Source organism: Quercus suber, unplaced genomic scaffold (assembly GCF_002906115.3).
Source record: "Quercus suber isolate HL8 unplaced genomic scaffold, Cork oak 2.0 scaffold_128, whole genome shotgun sequence".
Lineage (NCBI taxonomy): Eukaryota > Viridiplantae > Streptophyta > Magnoliopsida > Fagales > Fagaceae > Quercus > Quercus suber.
In genome coordinates, this window is record NW_027069591.1 from 1,151,124 (window position 1) to 1,171,503 (window position 20,380).

Consider the following 20,380-nt stretch of genomic DNA (forward strand, 5'->3'; position numbering starts at 1 on the left):
ACCTGTAATTTGTTGTGAAAATATTGTAAAAATATTGTGAACGTAGCACTTTTTTTTTTAATTTCTCCCCAGATTTCGGCAAACACTATTTTTTTTTCCCTCCCATTTTTGGCAATGGCATTGCCACAATTGCCACAATTTTTTTTTCCTATTTCGGCAATGCCATTACCACAATTGGTTTCCCTTTGGGCACTCACACACTTCGAGTACTTCACACCCACTCGGTTAGCATGTTCGGGCAGCAGGAATTTCGGTAATACCATTGCTGAAATTCAAAATTTTCTCTCTCCCACTTTTTCTCTTTCTCTCTCATACTTTTATTAGAATTTCGGCAACACCGTTGCCGAAATTCACTCTCTTTCCTCAATTTCCTAAATAACTTGGAACAATGCCCAATCACAAATAAACTTGAGATTCAGCAATATTCAGCCAAAAGACTCTGAAAAATCCATTACGACAAATCAATGTCAAAAATAAATTTGATGCTTCGATTCGTCATAAAGCGGCTTGCACTGGAATTGTAATATTAGGGAGTAAATATTTCAATTGATTGGCAACGAGTTTAAAATTACCTTGTAAGAGCATTTCTATCTGGAAATTCTATCTTATTCTATTTTACCATCTCAAAAAGTTATTTTATCAATTATACCATACCATTTTACAATACACCTAACATCCTAATTTTTATTTTACAATATAATACATTAAAATAATATATCTACACAATAAAATAACATATTTCAAAACATAAATAAAAGCCAGAAATGAGACACGGAGAGAGAGAGAGAGAGAGAGAGAGAGAGACAAATATTGAGACGTGAGACAAAGAGTGGGAGGAGAGAGAAATGAATAAAAAAATATTATTTCCTTTTACGATTGTGCTACAGTACCATCACAAATTTGTGATGGTACAGTAACACAATTCTAAATTTTTTTAGGATACCAAACCAATACAAGGCCAAATGTTAGGGCCTTTTAGTACTTTAATGCTAAAATTTGCTTACATATGCCATTTGCAAGGTCAATTGTGAATGCTCTTAGCCATGTTGTATAGGATGATTGATTTGAAGCTATGTATTGTGGATGTCAGAGATATATCAGCCCCAGTAATCAAGGTCCAAGTCCAGTCATGCTTGGTGTGCAAGCCAAGACATATACTTAAGATTGAATTGGATAATTTCTTATGTCCTTATTTTAAGGAAAATCCCTATGTTACAATAAAAACAATAGGGCAAAATTTAGGTACAGTACTTAGGTGCTGTTCCTTAAGTTTACATTTTACGATTCCGCCATGTCGATTTTTTCTCATGGGATAGAAGTGTATTTTTTTAGTTAAGTAGCCACATGGATGAATCTTAAGAGAGGAACCTAAGGAACAGCACCTAAGATACTGTACCTAACTTTTGTTCAAAACAATAAATTATAAGGGGCTTAACTCTACATTAACTATAGTTAATAAACTTGCACTACAAGTATACATCTGCTTGCACACCAAGCATAACTAGGCTTGGGCCTTGATTATATGGGCTGATATATCTGTAATAGTGGTAACACAAGTAGATTTTAAGGGTCTGTTTGGTTGGAAGGGTGGAAAAATGGGAGGATAAAAAATGAAGAAAAGATAGAAAAGTATGAGGATGAAAAAAATTTAGTTTTCTCTCATATGTGTTTGGTTTGTTGAATGGAAAAATTGAGAGATAGAAAACTCATTTGTTTGGCTAAGAAAAAAAATTAGAGGATGGAAAATGAACTTGGTGTAAATTGTTTCATATGCCCTTATTAAAATTGTGTCCAATTAAAAAAAATAAACAAAAAATCAATCAAAAATAAATCCCACCAAGTTTATTAAAGCAAAAATCATGACCAATTAAAAATAAAATAAAAGCAAAGAATCCAAAAAAAAAAGAGGTGCCTACTTAAAAAAAGAAAAAGAGGCAGCACGTTACACAGAGATAGAAGACAAAAACAAATAAAAAAAATAAAAAATAAAAAAGACAAAGATTGACAAAGGCATTTAATATAACTATGTTAAAGAAGGGGGGTTAATTTTGTAAAAGTAATTGGATGAACTAACAGCTAAGTTTTCCCCGTGTTTTCTCTCTATTTTGAAGAGGCTTATCTTGTAGGTTCCAGTTAGCTCAACTGGTAAAGTCTCTAATGATTGAATAAAAGATTTAGGGTTCAATCTCCACCTATACCAAAAACTGATTGGTATAATAAAAAGCTATTATCAAGAGCGAATGTCATAGATTGAAACTTTCTCTATAAAAAAAAAAAATAAGCTTATTTTCAGTGGGTCAAGGGAGAAATCTATGGGCCCTACTAAAAATCCTTCCACTTTTCTCTTTTTACTAAACTACTCCAAAACCTAATTTCTCTCATTTCTTTTATATCCTTTCTTTTTTACCTCCAACCTTGAGAGAGAGAGAGAGAGCAATGATGGAATGATTGATATCTTTGAAAGCCTCTTAAGAATTTTTAGTGCTTAGATGAAAACTTGAACCAAAGCTGAAAACTAACATGCAATGATGGAATGATTGATATCTTTGAAAGCCTCTTAAGAATTTTTAGTACTTAGATGAAAACTTGAACCTTAGATGAAAACTTGAACCAAAGCTGAAAACATTTTCCGCCTTGTCGTTAGACAAACGATTGCATTTAATTATCCTTATCTATTATGCATTCAGGGATGAGGTGTTTTAAGTTCTTGTATGCTAGTGGTGATAGCATTTGAAGGAGAGAACAAAACAGTGAAATGATTAATGAAACATTCAGTAATGGATTTCCTATCTGATATCAATTGCCCTTCATCGTTCTTTAATAGGTCAATGAAATTCTTCTTTTTTCTTATGATGCTTCATAAATGGAAAAAAATATTGTATTTAACTCAGAACTAGTATGAAATGGATTAAGCTTGTGATGCACTAGACAAGTTAGGATCGTTTAATATTGCATTATTGCACCTATCTAGCACATGTCTGACTAACTACTATCTATAATATTGGGATCGTTTAAGGAAAGAATCATACAATATCCTCCAAACAATCACTCCCATGATACCAACTTCTTGTTTGTCAACCACCAATTTTATAGGAGCCCTTTAAGAAAGCAATCACATGATCTCCTCCATTAGTCACTCTCAAGTATAATTGATTGAAATTTTTTACCATTTTTTTATATGAGATAGAAATCTTTCTCTAACCTAATCTAAGTGTATATGTGTGTAAAGCTCCTTTTTAGAGACTTCAACCCCCACCCTTGGCCTCTCATCCCACAAAAACTTATACTTGTATGCTCTGTTTGGATTAAGGGAAAGTAGAGGGGAGTAAAGGGGAAGGAGGGAGAATAATTTAATTTACCATGTTTGGATTTTTTTAAGAGAAGAAGGAGAGGAATTTAGAGGGGTTTGGAGGGGTTTGGAGGAGTTCCAACTATTTCTAACCCCTTATTTTTAATTCCCCCGAGAGATTTGGAGGGAGAGTAGAGAACAGAAATTCTTGACAAAATAAATGAACTACCCAACGTGTGATTTTATGGAGTTAATAACATGCTATTTGTGAGTGGGTTTCGAATCTAAGGGCTCTTTTTACTTAAATTTTAAAGTTTTGAAGTGTTGCTCACAGCGTGTTTGATAAAATGTTAGAGTGAGTCTAGATTGTGAACTTGCATAAATTTTTATCTCAATGGTGATTGTAGTATAGTATGGATTTGTGTTTTTTTTGTTTATTTTTCTCTAAACACTTGCAATCCTGTTAGTTATTGATATATGGATGAGCTATTGTTGGTTTTTTTTTTTTTTTTTTTGGTTGTTGTTGTTGTTGTTGATAACAGGATGAGCTATTGTTGGTTAATCCTAAGGCTTTGTGATTGTGTATATTGTAAGTTTGATTTTGTGGTCAGGTCTTTTTTTTATAGCCTGGCATAAATGTGTACAACCCTCTTCGTATAATGCTGCAGATCGAGTTGTTCTAGTTTGTTTGGCTGACTTGGTACCAGCCTTTGGGTAGGATGATTGAAAATTTCTTCATCCTTGTTTTATATTTTACAGTGTTGTGGATGTTGCAATTTGCAAATAGACCAATATTGCAAGTCCATTTTCAAATAGGGATAAAATTGTCTATGTAAATATATTTAATCATTTCCTCTTTTCACATCCTAATTTTTAAAACATCCAAACAAGAGGAAGGGTCAATTATATCCTCTCCCCCTTAATTTTAAAAGCATCCAAACAAGATGGAAAATAGCCATCTGCTCTCCTCCCCCTCCAAACTTAGCAGTAGAGTGACAATCACGCCACCATTCTTATTAAGAAAATGAGACTTAATCACAATTTACCTTCATGGAAATATACAATAATTTCCTCCATTATTTGATTTATTTGTGTGTAATGTGAGATTAACCATACGCTTGTAAAACATACTCATACAATCAAATATCACAAGTTGATTCTTAAAAAAATATATATATCAAAAGTTGACTGACGTATTGTGTGATCAGGTAATTGATGAGGAGGGTTATATCGTACTCGGAGATACCTTAATGGAATGCTCTTGTTAATTGTTTATGGGTTTGACTCTTTGTCGAGACTAATGTGTATGGAAACAAATAGCTACTGCTGTGACTGTGAGGCACTATTAATTATGGTGCCACCGCAATGACCGCAATTTTTACTAGAATTTGAGCTTGAGTTGGGCTTCAATAGCTACCTCTCTCAACAACTCAATCCAAAAAAGAGCATTATGCCCAACATTATGGCCGAAGAGTGAATTTACTGGCACGGAACAATGAGGTCTGGAATGGCCAAGCTTGCCAGAACAGCTTGTAATGGGAGGGTTCAGGTGAAAACCCTCCCACCCTTGCAATGGGTGGAAGTGGAACCTAAAAAACACATCTTGAAAAGGAGTACTTCCAGGCTAAAAGGAACATTGTTAAGCTAAAAGCTCATACTTACTATGCGCGGAACCAAATGAAACAACTAACAAATCCTCTTTTATCAACTTCAATTAGTGCAAGAGTGTTTTATTTTTCTCTTCTTTTCTCCACCTCTAAAAAATGCACAAAAGATCTTACTACAGTAATTTGTTATTGGAAGATGATGCTTCACATCATATGTAGTTTAGCAACCAATACATGTACAAGTGAGAAAAAGAGGGGGGAGGGAGGACATTAAAACGGTCTTTGGTAAAGCACATTTTTAGGCTTACCAAGGCCAAATGATTAATCATGCTTTGTAACAAAAGCCACATAATGAATTTTCAGGGTGCGAACATGCATTCACCAGGGAATTATATCAAATTCGTGGGGCATGAAATCTTCACTTGGTCTGTAGTATTTATCTGGGGAACACAGGCCTAAGTTGGATACTTGGCTACTGTAAAGGCATGCAAATCTCTCAACCTGCATCATGCAAAACACAAGAAAGAAAAATAAAACTTAGATTATATCCCACAAGCCTTATGTTACCGTCCAGCAATTATGAAAAAGGTTTTACAAAACAATGGTCTAGACAACTGCCAGAAAATGGTACAATTTTACCTGATGCGCAAAGCGTGAGTTCTGATAACCAGTCTTCATGAGTTGTCCCCAGACTTTATGAAACTGTAATTATTCACAAACAAAAGATGTCACCAGAACTGATGCAAAGTCTAATTAATATACTCTGTACCAGAATAATAAAATGTAAAGTGTGAGAAAATAATCTCCTGAGAAAAGTTTTCTACCTTTTGGTGACATTCCCGTTGGCTCTGTTGATGAGTTAGTCGGACTTGCTCCCTTTGAGACTATCAAATTAAAAAATAATAATAATAAAAAATAAAAAAAATAAAAAAAAAACTATTAATAAATTTTACACAGTGATATCACTCGGCACTTAAATGGCCTAACCTCCAATTCATCTAGCTCTGAAGAAATCTTTTTCTCATCAACATTGACATCTTCAAACCTGAAAAAGGAATGCCAATACTATGTAAAATAGCTACAAAGCTAGTAAGCATGAGATATGACTGTCCACATAGATAATTACTTGAGAGACCACTTCAAACGATGTATTTTGTCCTCAATTTGGTCGCGCTGGTTCCTTAACAATCGTAGTTGCTGCACAAAACCAATGTAAATTACAATATGATTCCGATAAATACTAGCACGCTAAGTAGTTTATGTGACAGAACCTTTTGTCCCCACCTGCTTACCAATCATTTCATAAGCATACTTAATTAACTAATTCACTTGACAATTATAATGAACTGAACTTCTATTAAAAGTAAGCAAAAGATAAAATTTGCAACAAAAACCTTGCGGGTATCCCTTAATTCCCAAAGAAGTTCAACCTCCCTCTCAAGCTCTGGTACAACAAGCATTGTTCTCCATCCTGTTCACAAGAACACAAATCAACAACCAAACCAATGTACAAGATATAATCAATATTATACTAATCATTTTACAAATGGCCTAAAAGGACCTTGATATAGTATGATGGAAGCATCATTTAATATAAGATATTCAAGAACTTTGTACAACGTTAATAAAAGTAATGGTACAAATAATAAGCAAATGAGATTTAATAAAAACAATATCCACGCCATGTAAGGTTTCTCTTGCCGTGTAGAAAATCCACAATCCTACCTTTTTTTTGTTCAATTATTGAGAGAGAGAGAGAGAGATTTGAAAGGGAAAATAAGAACATATTATACCAAGAACCTTTTTGCTGCGTAAAATATCTCCATAGATATGATCCCCAACATAGAGAACCTGCAAAAAAGTAAAACACATTTGAACAAAGTACCTAGATGTACAAGAATCAAGAGTTAGCAAACAACAGCTTAATAACTGGCCTTAAGGATCAATAACTACTTGGAATGAAATCTATCAGATGTCCAAAGCTAAGGATTCCAATGATCAAATTTTAAAATATCAAAACAGTAACCAGTTTAATAGGTAAGTTTAACATTATTCCTTCTTGCCATCTATGCTCTACAGAACTACAGTTCACCTGTGAACTTGACCCAATTGAGAGTAGTTTGTGCAGATGACCAACACTGCCTCCCTGAAAATTATAAGCTATGATTCAATCTTCATTCAAATCATAAAAGAATACCAACAATTTATTAAAAAAAAAAAATCTGGCAGTGAAGTAACATTATTATATCAAAACAGCAGCCGAAGTAGATAGCAATGCACAAGAGAACCTGGAAAACTCTGCACATCTTATTTGGCCCCTTCAATGATAATGTTGGTGAAGAACTTCCAACCTTATTAATAAAAATATAAAATGAATGAACAAAAAGACCAAAATCAAAAAATCAAATGCTAGACAAGAACTGACAACACTGTTTTACTGACCTGAGCCATAGGGGAGCCATTATCAGTATTAACCAGCATCCCAGACTCAGGTTCAACTTCAAATAAATTCGCACGATTGTCGTCATGGAAAAATCCTGGCTTTGCACTGTAAGGATAATTGCCTCTATAAGGTTAGAAGCAGAAATACTAAGCAAATAAACAAAAAGCTGTACATGTAAAATAATATTTCAATAAATCAAAACCAAAGTCCATTGACTTGCTTCATATGATCAATTTCGATAATGATGGAATTTGTTTAGATCCAGTTGAATATTACAGGATACACGGACTTCTTGTTTTAGTTGTAGTTGCTTGCTTTTGATGCAAGTTAAAAACATGTTGTAACTTCATTACTAAATAGTGGCTTGACAAACAATATTTATCCAGGTATTGATGACTGTTGCATGCTCATTATATGGTTGTAAAAACTTAATATTCATTCTCTTATAATAATAAAAACTTAACATTCATTCAAGCCAGTACCAGACTAATTCAAAATTGTTACTTAAACCCTAAACTTGACTCCAAACTCAGTGACATGTTTAAGGGATGCAAAGATGTACATTTCAAGGAAGAGATCTTGTGAGCTATCAAAAACTTTAACAAAGAAAAGTAAAAATTGATTGCTAAAGAAATGCTTAAAGAACAATTAAGAAAAAAATAACTGAGATTAAACCAAACTAGAAAAGTGTGTAGTATGTTACAGTTTAAAATATACCTGCCAGTGATTACAACATCGAAGTACTGAAGCCAGTCGAAATTGATCGGGTTACTACCATTGACAGTACGGGATTCACATAGAAAATTCATTACAATGTTTGTATAGTCCCACAAACTGCAAGAGATAATCAAGATTCCTCATCATGTCACTTCAAACAATAAATGAAAAGTCTCATACTTATACAAGTATTTTAATTTTATGTCTTCTTTACTAAACTTCGTTAACCTCAAGCATAATTCCATTAAAAGACATCTGAAAAGTGAACTAATTCCTGATTGATGTGTGCTCTAGATATAACTATAATATTTGAAAAGGGTTAAGAGAAACAAAATACCTATTTGTCACCAAGAATGTAGCACGACCAGAATCTCTGAGCATTTTCAGCATTGGCACTATTGCGGTATCTTCATTGATATATCTAGTTGGGAATTTACCAAAAAAATAGTGAGAATATATTTAATTAACAATAGACATAAGCATCTAATAATTTGACTAAACAATTGATGACAGACTGAAAACTCATGAACAACCTTCACTACAAATTAGTATAGTTCCATCCTTACCTTTTAGGATCTTTTGCAACCATTTGCTTTAAAGTTCCATCACGATGGCACAAATCAACTGCAGCTCGCACATCTTTGTACATCCGAGAATAACTGGAAGAACAATTAATAGAACATTGGTATAGCACAAAGTAAATAAGTACATAATAATGAATATAGCTAAATAATAAAAGTAGTGGTCTATGCCAGCTCATATCAGTGAACAACCCCTGGCAACATTACATTTTAAAATTTTCACGTGTAATCCTAGTTGGATGAAGTTCAAAATATTTTCAATTGCGCTTTAATTCAAATCTTATAATGACTCGTGAATATGTAAGCATATGAAGATATTTGCCACCATATAATTAGTTATGACAAAAGGCATTAAGGAAGCCAAAACAAACCAAAATGAATAAGAAGAAGAAGCAATGCTCTTACTCAGCACCCGCTGGAACTTTTCCAGGATTATTGTCCCGGTAGTCAACCAGTTGAGCAAACAAGTAGGCTTCAGCTAGTGAAAAAAGGGTATCAATAAGAGCATAGTCAGGCTCGTCAAATGAATCCCGTATCAAAGTATTTCCATAAGTCCCAACTTTTTCTTCCTTCGACAGCTCCTTGAATCCATGGTAGGCTACTTTCACATACTTATGCCGATCCATCTGCATAAGGCACACACCAATTAATTCAAGAACTATATCCATGAAATCAAACAAAAAAATTACAAATGATACCTAAGCTAAATTAGGCAACAAAACAGGATTGACCTTCAAGATGTTGCCTCTCTTTTTATCAAGTACCAAGCCTCTGACCATGTATTTCCAATCAAATGACCAACCCAGCAACTGCAGAGGATCATTGTTCTTAATAAGCCAACCACATAGTGCAATTGTAAGAGTAAATAAGTAAATTTAATTTAGTAAAAGGTACGAAAGTAAAGAAGTAATGGACACATAACATATCAACATAAGAAAGATTTGCTAGATCAATTGAAACACATATTAACTAGGCATCATTTAAACTATTTATTATGCAAAACGCTATCAAATTTTGTCATGGAACTGTAAGCATAGATGAGAAAATAGACAAACCTCACAAGGGTATCCCAAATCATTCACCAATTTTTTTATCGTGCCTTCATAAGCAAGGGATTCAAAAGTCTCAGGCTTGTATTGTGCCAAAGTGTAATCCATATCAAACCCAACAGCAACGATGCTCTTCATGTTTAACGATCTGTTGCAAAAGATACGCTTTCCTATTTCAATCTTACGTCCACCTTCGGGAGATGACCATACACATGGTTTCTGACCTTGATCAATGTTTCCCAAATGAAGAAAAATTGATGATTGATCACCAACAACAGTCCCACGACTCTTGTTCATTGGATAACTGGCATGCAATTGGCTTGATCCTGAGTTTTTAGCAGGGGAAGGGGAGGAAGAATAAAAAAAAAATTAGCTTCTGATGGTGATTGAAAATATTATTAGTATGAAAGTTGGAACAACTCCTAGGCCAAGTAAGGATCAAATATTCAAACATCATGGGTGAGAATAGGGTAAGTAGATACATAATTTTGAGTGTGATCAGACAACCAAAAAACAGAATGACCAAGTTGCTTGTGATAGATTGATCGCATAAATCAAGACTGCATAATACATATGTTTTTCATATTTACATTGCTTATGACATTATGTCCATATATTTAAAGATGCTGTGCACCAAAATTCCAAAAATAGGCTTCTAACTAAAGCCATATTAACAAATTTCTCACTTCAAGAGCTATAAAAGACAAAATTAGGTTAATCTCATCTAAATCAAATTTCCCACACTTGCAAAAGGCCAAGAAATTTTAAAAAAATTCCTTCTGATTAATTCTGTATTGACATGTTCGTATGGATACCAACCACCTCATACGAAGAAAACCAATCACATTGTGTGAATATATGATAAAGAGTCATACAACAGAACTAATTAATTTAATCCACACTCTCTTTAAGCAGCTGGGTAGGTCTGCCTACTTCAATCTAAAGGTGGAAATGAACAGTTCTATGTCCTCATTTCCTGTAACTCACTTCTCATCTGGACACATTCTTTTCTTATACAAAGATGATTAGAACATAAAAACAAAAACAAAAAACCAATTCTTTAAATTCTTTTTGCAAAAAACAAAAACCTTGACAATTTTCTCACTCCAAGGGCTATTAAAAAATAACAAAATTCGGTGAATCTCATCTAAATCAAAATGACCACATAATGCATAGGCATTTTCATATGGATACCAACCGCCACATACAAAGAAAACCAATCATATTCTTTGAATACATGTTCCATAATACAACCTACCAGATTAATTTAATTCTCACTCTCTTTTTAAATTAATTTAATCTATCAACATCCTCATTTCCTAGTCACTCACTCCTTCCTCCTCCTCGTCCGACACATTCTTTTCTTATACAAAGATGATAATAAAAAAGAAAACACAAGAAACCAAAATTCTTGAAATTTTTTTTTTTCCCCACAAAACGAAAACCAAGAAAAAAAGACATACAAACAAACTTGACTGATCTTACCTGTGTTGTCCACTCAAAAAAGCACAAAGTGCACCAAGCTAAGTTCCAACTCTAGGAATAATCCTCCAAGCTAGGCTCCAAGAAACACCTAAAAAAACCAATTTTTTTTCTCAATTAAACAATCTAAATCAATCCTATAAACCTAATATTCTAAACCAATCCCACCAACATAACTCCAATAATTTTTTATTTTTCACCCATATTATGAAAAAAGAATCCCAGGAATTAAGAATCCAGTTCCACAAGACTTCGAAAACATTGATCATCAAAAACCTCAATAAACAAAAAAGCTTAAACCCTAGCTGGCTATCTATCTATCTACTACTAAGTAATAGCTAACTCACCAAACAAAAATCAACGCATTAATTGTGCATAAACAGCCAAACACGCAGCAAAACATACGAATACGAATAGTACAAAAAATACAAGTACGTAGTACGAACCTGAGGTGTGAAAACGTTTTCTTTTTCCAGGGGATAGAGCGGATTTGGAGAGGAATTGGGAGGAGAAAGTGAGGGAGGGAGAGGGAGAGGAAGGGAGGAAGGGAGAGAGGAAAGAGAGACAAAATGAAACGGAAACGGAAACGGAAACGGGGTTCCTGGAAATTCGCATGGTGGGAATTTATATAGGCATTGTGTTGTTGGGAATGGTGAGGAGGGAGTGGGAAAGACTAGAAATAAAAGAAGAGAGGAATATGATACTGATGGAAAAGATGAGATTGGGATTGGGATTGGGATTAGGATTGAGAATAAGAATGAGATACTATTTCTATTACTACAATAATAATTACATGAGGAAGAATAATAATAATAATAATTACAAGGAGTTGGAAAGTCGAACATTTGGTGGGAAAATGGGAAAGAGGAATTCTTGGGGGATTTAGGATTCCGATTCGTGTCCAGACTCTGGAATTGGAAAATCCATTTTGACGGAAGGGGAATCAAATTCCAGTACGAGTGTGGGAATATGCGATTCGTTTTCCGGGCTTGGGTTTTCGTTTCCTTTTTTTAATTAATTAAAAGAAAATTGTTCTCTCAGCGGGAAAACGTTGAAGGACAACTGGGAATTTGGTTTTCTTGGGGGTAATGGATTGCTCTGCCACGTGGGATGGTTTGGAAATTTTTATGAATGGTTCTTCTTTCTTTTCTGTTGTTATCTTTTCCGGTTTCATGCAAACAACCAAACAAATTAAAAGACTGGTTAGTGTGTAAAGTAAACTGGCGGGTAAACTAAACGTTTTCGTTTTCTTTAAAAATAATTGGGAGTAAAAAGATTAAAAAATAGAAAATAAAATTTTAATTTATAAATCTTGCGAACTGTTATACCTAAAATATTTTCACAACACTTTCACAAAAAATTATAAGTAGTTAGTTATTATTGGTTCTAATTTGAACTTATCACTAAAATTATTTTTTTTCCCCCACTAATAACAATCTATAACAATATGTTACTTAGAATTTGTTATGGATATAACATTTCTTTTTAAATTTAGAAGGATAATAAACTAAACTTACATTCTTTCTCAAAAAAAAAAAAAAAAATAAAAAAAAAAAAACTAAACTTACATTTTAAAAGTAACCAATTAAATTTTAGTTCATTTAATAGAATGATGCTATTTTTATATTTTAATATTGGTTGAGGGTTCGAGCCAGGGAGAAGGGGAATGTTGGGTCTCAATTTGAGCCTCGAAGGAGAGGGGTGGAGTGTTTATGTGGTAATATTTCTAATCAAGTTAGAAAAAAAAATAAAAAATAAAATAAAATAAAAAGAAAGAAGAGGATTGAGGGTTAATTTGCAATCTTCTCAAACTGTGATTTAAATTGTTACTTTGAAACTATAATGTTTTTAAATAGTTATAGTTAGGCTCTTAATTTTTTTTTTTTAAGAAAGAAGATAAGTATTGTTACCTTCCTACATTTTTTTAAGAAGAAGATAAGTATTGTTACCTTCTTAAATTTTTTAAGAAGAAGATAAGTATTGTTACCTTCCTAAATTATATAATGTTTAAAATGTAATTTTTTTCAAAAAAGTTTAACTTAGCATATTTAGTCTTCAAACCTTTATATGGCGTTTGGTATGGAGGAATCCACATTACTCCTAACATCCAAATTCTTGGGAATGTGATTCCTTACAATCTAGATGCCTAGGAATATAGTTATACCTATGTTTGGTTTCATTGAGAATCTCTTAAGATTCCTAAGAATGTGAGATGATAGTGTTTAGTTTATTCTCGTAGATCTTAAATGAATTATTTATTTTTCTCATTCTATTCTTATATTTGAATGTGAACTACCAAGTCCTTTAAAAAAAAAAAAATCTTCCTCTAAATAAATAATGAAAAAAAATATAAACTATTAATTATGACAAATTCATTAAAACTGTAGGCTAACATTTCAAAATGACAAGTACAATACAAAAATAACTATTTAAATTCTCAAATGTTTTATTCTTAATAATAATTTTTAAAACAGCTTAATCCATACTGGCAATAATGGATGGTCCCTTTTAAATTTTTTTTTTTCCCACACATGAAACCTAAATGGAATATATCAACAAAGTTGTCTATCCTGTTTATGTTGTTTTGGCCGGAAAAGATAAAGACAATGGAAAAGATATTGATGATTTGTTTTATATCTTATCTTAATTGCTTAAATGATAAGGAAAAATGGTTAAAATTGTTAATTTATAAAAAAATACAATTTCCTTTAAGTTTTGAAATCTGGATACCCACCTGTTTTAAAGGGAATCCACATTCCAACTGAAAGGGACTTAAAAAGTGAATCCAGATTCCCTTAGCATCTGATTCTCTAGCATGATTTGCAACCAAATATGAAAATCTTTAAACATTCTTGGGAATCCTAAAACATTACTCCGTACCAAATACCACATTAAGGCTTTAGTTTTTGTTTTAAAATTATCATTATACTTTAAAATATTTCACTTTAGTCCATATTGTTTCAAAAATGTTCTTAATGTGATTTGATTGATAGAAAATACTAACTTTGTAAATGAAATTCATACTACATCATAAGCAACATGTTATTTAAGTGACGTCAGTTCCATGAATTTCGTTTGGTAGATTAACATTTTTATTCATTTGATAATGATAACGGCATTTTTTTTTTTTCAAAACATTTCAAAGTATAATGACTGATTTGAAATAAAGGTCTTAGGTTTACGACAAAAATATGTGTATATATATATAAAAGATTTTTCTCTTTCAACTGGACTTTTATGGGTTCAAAAATACTTTCATTAATGAATGGTAACTTCATTTAGAAATATGGTCATAAATGTCAAATAAAAAATTTCATTTTGAATTCATAAAATAAATTACAATTATTGTTTATCTCTAAAGTTTATCATTTTTATTTGTTTGAAAAATAAAAAATATATATTTCTAAGTTATAACTTCAAATAGATGCAAATTATTAACCTTTACTTGAAAGAAAAAAAAAAAAATAAAAAAAAAAAAAAAAAAAAAAAAAAAAACATCTTAGCACGTACGTGAGCATGTGCTCAAAAGTTAGTATATATATAAAATTATAAATACATGTGCAATGCGTTGACAATTTACTATTTGTGCAATTGCTTTTATCAAATGTGAAATATATATATCATGTGGGTTGTGCAAATTCATCTTTATGAACCTACTTTCTATTTTATTAGATGGTGATCCATGTGATATTGGCACCTTTAAATTTTAAAGTGAGAGTGTGATTGAGTTGCAATGTTCCTTGATGAAAAATCAACGATTATAGTATGCAATATGCATAACTTGTATTACAAGATAAGAGAGAAATAAAATGATGATGATAGAATAAAACGTTGCTATTGGTGAGGCTTCAATCTGTCACTTCGAGGGACCAATTTGATGGGCATGCGTTTCATGATTCTTTAGGTACCTAAATCCTTTTTTGATACAGGTTCCTAAATCCTAACTTCCTATAAAGTTGTGGAATTTTATATTGTTATTCTTTCTCTATGTAGGCCACTAATATATATAGTCTATGAATGACCCAAGCCAAATTAGTGGAAATGATTCTTTTGCGGAGATTGATCAAGTGTCTATTAACGATTAACTTATTTTTATAGTTTTATAGCTTATTTTACCTATTCACATGGATCACCATCGAATATAATAAATTTAGTTCTTAAAGATGAATGTGCACAACCCACGTGATATGATAAAAGCAATTGGCCAATTGCACAAATTGTGACACGAATTTTTAAGTAATTTGTTCAACGCATTGCACATGTGTGAAATCGCTATTATAGTTTAAAATTTTTAAAAAGACGTCCTTACTCCTTATCAATATCAAATGTAAAATAAATAAATAAAAAATGTTGATCTATCAAATGAAATTCATAAAACAGAGGATGTTCTTTTACACTAGTGCATTTAATTGCTCTTCTATAAACATGATCAAATCATCAACTTACTCTTTTACTTAAAATTTGGTAAGTTAAAAATCACAACAAATTTTGCAATTTACTAAGATGATATTATGTTATTGTTGGTTTATAATAAAGTAATGTTTATAGTAGTCTCATATGAAAACTATACTACACTAATCATAATATATCATTTCAACAGTTGTGAAATTTAAAGGAATAAAGAAATAAGGATGTCATAAAAAGGAGATATAATTAAAGAGTATTTTTTTTTCCTCATTTTCTACTGTGTGTGGACTCTGTGAATTTGGACATACTGTGCTTTGATATTGATTGTGCTTCGATATTGATCACAAATATCTTTGTCTAAATGAAGCTCACTTGATGATTTTTTATGTAACTGGGATTTGATGACGCTTTCTTTTTCTTTTCTTTTTTTTCTTATCCAAACGGGAAGTCGCTTTCCTCAGTATAGACCACAAAATTTAAAATAAAATAAAAATAACACACACGGAGACAAAATTAAAAGGAAAAGGAAAAGAAAAAAGAAAAATAGGTTATAAATTATAGTAATAAATAAGGCCCAGTTTGTTCGTTTGTTTTTTAATTTCTGGTCAGCAAGCTCAATTAGAATACTTGGTTTCGGAATGGGCAATGATTTTACAGACTCAAGCCCGGCCCATCTTGTTTTCTATTTGCAGTAACTCTCACTCTCTATACTGTCATCAGATCAAATGACTGTTTAACATTTTGAGATTTGCGGCTATTGCTCTCCTCGAGATATAGAGTTCCAATTTCCAATAGACTCTACGGCTCAAATTAATTCCAGTTAAATAGAGGATTGGAGGAGTCACCTCTATCTACTATATATCATACTCGCAAGGATTCATGTTAACCCAATTCGTGTTCTAGTAAAAAGCCATTTCTAGATTCAGGAACTAACTGCATCTCTTCGAGTACCACAAATGTATGGTATATAGCTGAGAGTATCGTTGCTCTTATTATTATACTCAACTATTGTTATTGGCTATCGTTATATATATATATATTCGTCATTGTTGTTATATATCTGTATGTGTTGCAGCATGGAGGAGTGCATGAAGGTTGGGCAATGGGGAGGTAACGCTGGAAGCTACTGGAGCTTCAAAGCAAATAAAGGTGGGATCAGTGAGATAATAATTATTCATGGAAAGGTCATCGATTCAATTTCATTCAAAGTGACGATGGAGATGGTGCATTCGAGTATTCTGATAAGTATGGTGGCGATGGTGGCGATCGAACTGACAAGGTACATACGGATACTGCCCTTATAAAATTATTAACTCGGTTACAATCATGCATTTTAAATGAATGATGCGTCAATTGAAGCTCTCTTTTTTGTGTGTGTGAATTTATACGCAGATATTGCTCGACTGGCCTAGAGAGTACTTGAAATCAATCACCGGTACAACTGTGAAAGTTTGGGATTATACTGTAATCCAATCACTACGTTTTTATTCAAATAGAACCAAGTATGGACCTTATGGACATGAGAGAGGTGAATCATTTTCCTTCCCGATGGAGGGTGGCGTAATTGTTGGATTCCATGGTCGCTCGGGTGCTTTGCTTGACGCCATCGGTGTCTATGCAAAAACTTTTATACCATCTTGTGCTTTGAGCCCAGGCTTCCAAATGCACCAAAAGGTTTGGTTGTTTTAGCTTCTCAAACTCTATGTTTTATCCTAATAGGAAAAGTTAATGGATACTTGGCATTGGTTTAAGAAGTATTTTTACAATCTTTTTGTTGGAATAGAAAAAAAAATGAATTGATATTTGTAAAAGTTTTTTATATTAAAACTTTTTAAAAATGGTTCGTTAACAAATGACTTAAGAATATACATTAACATAACATTATTCTAATTTACTTGAGGACTCACTAAACAATGTTTATTCGTGACATTTGTTGTTCTTGTTTAATAGTTGGACAATAAGATGAATGTGGTTGTACCACGAGGACCAGGGCCTTGGGGTGGTCATGGTGGGAAGCAATGGGATGATGGAGTTTTTTTTTGCAATCCGTGAATTGCACTTGCATGTTGGGGATTCAGTGATTCATGCAATACATGTGTTGTATGAAAGCAGAGACGGGAAGCTTGTTTGGTCACAAAAGCATGGTGGATCTGGCAGTGATAAAATTCATAGGGTAAATAAATAAATAAATTATTATTATTATTATTATTATTAGATGGAAAGAGAAAATTCTTACCTTCTATGAAATTTCAGGAACCAAATCAAAACTCAAAAAATTTTGATGGACACAATTAAACATATACTACTACATTGTAGGGATCAAAAGTTTACTTTATTTTATTTGTTACTAATCCTATTTGTACTTTGGGTTGGCAGATAAAGCTTGATGAATCAAGGGATTTCTTGGTTGGCATTGTGGGATTTTATGGGCCTGTTAAAGGGAACGATAGCTTCGAAGCTTTGCGATCCATCACATTCTACACAAACAATGGCAAATATGGACCCTTTGGTGATGAGATTGGTAATGCTTTCACATCTAGTGTCACCACAGGAAAAATTGTTGGTTTCCATGGAAGAAGTGGTGTCTATTTAGATGCAATAGGAGTGCATATGGAATACTTTTGAACATGTTATTTTTAATTGGTTTTGAAGTGATGAGATGAATCGAGAAAAATCATCGATTGAAAGAAAGTGAGACTCTTGTCCTCCTTTTCTTTAAATTGGGGGATAATAGCAGTAACTAAAAGTCTTAATTTGTAATGTTTTTGAGTTATGATCTTTGTATTGTAGTTGTTTTGGGGTTGGCTGTAGTTGTGGTGTTGTTGTCCTGTTTGGTTGAGTTGAGTTTCTTATCTATTTTTACATTTATTTGAAATGAAATTGCTCATTCATCGGGGAAAAAAATGTTCATCTATTCAATCCTACAATTTTTTTTTTTTGAGAAGGATTCAATCCTACAATTGATTAATAGGTTTTCGGTTTTTACTCAAGATAGAGTTGATTTTTGGATCAAAGTTGATAATACCATGTAACAAAGGGAGCAATAATTTACTATATGTATATTTTAACAAAGGGGCGGCTGTGAATATGATTCAAACCTCCATTTATTTTTTTAGGTCTCTTTGGGTCAATTTTGATTTTGAGGGTGATAGATATAGTTTTGCACCTAAATTAAACTTTTAGAAGTATTTATAAATTATTTTTAAAATATTAAATTGGTGGAGGAGGGTCATACCCCTTGGTCTAAGAATATGTTCGGTACATACAACATGTAACACTTATATTTAACCACATAATGTAATTAATACGTGTGTAAGATACAACTTGTATTATAATTTAATTCGAGTTGTATTTTAAATCTCTTAAAACTTTGTTAATAAAATTTCATATATGGTTTGTATGATTTGAGTGAAAAAAGAAAGGATCATGGCAGCTGTAAAGAAAATGGAGGGTGATTATTATTTTCCTCTCTGTTTGGAAGGACAAAATATATAGTTCCTAATTCTGCTTAATAGAACAGCCACATAAAATAATTTTCCATTTGTTAGAGAAGAAAACTCAACAACAATAAAAATTCAGATTAAAAAGAAAAAAAAATCAGCTAAATGAAGAAAAAGAAAAAATAAGGGCAGGGAATTTTTTTTTTTTTTTTTTTTTTCCTTGTGCCCGCAAGAATTTTTCTCTTCAAAAGCTAAAGAAAAAAACTTGCCCTAACATGACAAGAAGGCACTACTGCCTGACTCTCGGGGCGGGGCGCTCCACATTATGGTGAGGGTGTTATAAACACCATGACCTTGAAAGAAATTTTATATATATATATATATTTTTTTTTTTTTTGAATTTTTTTTTTGTCCATCATAAATAAAAAATGAACACCCTAAATTTTTTTTAATATACTTTATCCATAATATTTTCATAACAAATTCAATGTAACAAGTTGTTAGTGATTGTTACTGTGAGCAAAAAAATAATTTTAGTGGTGGATTCAAATAAGAACCAATAAATAATTTACCACATAAGATTTGTTATGAAAATATTATGAAGGTAGAACTTCTCGAATTTTTTTAGTTGATTGATTTAAGGAATTTTGCCCAAAAAAATTAAAACTTGGCATTCCTTAACAATATCATTGGCCTTTTAAAGCAAAACGAAAAGGCTTAAAAAAAAAATTATTTATCTAAAATGTGGCGGAAAAAAGCCCAAAAACAAACTTACCACTTAAAAGTTAAAGAAAAACTTAGAGAGAGAGAGAGAGAGAGATTTAAAAGACAAAGTCATATGGCTGCCACTCCAAGAATCTTAAAATCTTATGGCAAGTTAATAGATAAAAGAGCAAATGTAATTGGACAATTACAAAGACTATCAAATTTAAACACGATTACAAAGACCAATAAGTTGGGTAACAACAAAAATAATGTCGTTGACACAACAAAAATGCAACAACAAAAATTTTTAGTTTAGTTAAATTGGTTAATAGAGTAATGCTATGGACACTATGAAAATTAAAGTATTAAAATTATTTTTAATAGAATTATAATGCTATGAACGCAACAAAAATATTACAACTACAAAAATTAAAGTTGAGTTTAATTGAATTTCAATAGAAAGAAATGGTAAAACTACATGTATTTTTGTGTGTGTCTTTTTTCTTTTCTTTTTTGTGACGTCAATATATTTAAGTTCTCTTTTTATTATTTTCTCAAAAAAAAAATTATTAAATCTTGTATAATTTAAGTTTCTTAAGGACTACCATAGAAAAAATTTCTAGATCCGCAGTTGCCTACTCTCAAGTTGCTACCTCCTTA

General features: G+C 32.0%; 1 protein-coding gene and 1 pseudogene across 2 annotated transcripts; one reads left to right on the forward strand and one right to left on the reverse strand.

Moving 5' to 3' along the window:
* Positions 1-4,967: 4,967 nt before the first annotated feature.
* LOC112021868 (uncharacterized) lies at positions 4,968-12,272 on the reverse strand. Of its 2 annotated transcripts, XM_024054443.2 has the most exons (18): positions 11,615-11,726; positions 11,172-11,259; positions 9,693-10,012; positions 9,369-9,446; positions 9,043-9,263; positions 8,623-8,715; positions 8,394-8,477; positions 8,057-8,173; positions 7,339-7,444; positions 7,185-7,247; positions 6,989-7,042; positions 6,690-6,747; positions 6,291-6,367; positions 6,023-6,093; positions 5,884-5,941; positions 5,721-5,780; positions 5,536-5,598; positions 4,968-5,397 (listed from the first exon to the last, which is right to left on the reverse strand). In XM_024054443.2, the coding sequence occupies exons 3-18, from the start codon at positions 9,981-9,983 to the stop codon at positions 5,275-5,277; spliced, it is 1,617 nt and encodes a 538-aa protein (XP_023910211.2). In that variant the 5' UTR covers positions 9,984-10,012; positions 11,172-11,259; positions 11,615-11,726; the 3' UTR covers positions 4,968-5,274. The 2 variants fall into 2 exon arrangements, with proteins under 2 accessions (XP_023910211.2, XP_023910203.2); XM_024054435.2 differs by lacking the exon at positions 11,172-11,259 and having other exon boundaries at positions 11,615-12,272.
* Positions 12,273-16,651: 4,379 nt separating this feature from the next.
* On the forward strand, positions 16,652-18,200 carry LOC112021612 (agglutinin-like; annotated as a pseudogene).
* Positions 18,201-20,380: the final 2,180 nt, after the last annotated feature.

What these genes read in the sequence shown, in the direction of transcription:
- LOC112021868 (XM_024054435.2), bottom strand. Translation starts at nt 11,783, where the DNA reads ATGCGAATTTCCAGGAACCCCGTTTCCGTTTCCGTTTCCGTTTCATTT. An exon ending in GATGTTGTAATCACTGGCAG is followed by an intron (nt 7,445 to 8,056) that starts GTATATTTTAAA and finishes TTATCCTTACAG; the next exon opens with TGCAAAGCCAGGATTTTTCC. An exon ending in CGTTTGAAGTGGTCTCTCAA is followed by an intron (nt 5,942 to 6,022) that starts GTAATTATCTAT and finishes TTCCTTTTTCAG; the next exon opens with GTTTGAAGATGTCAATGTTG.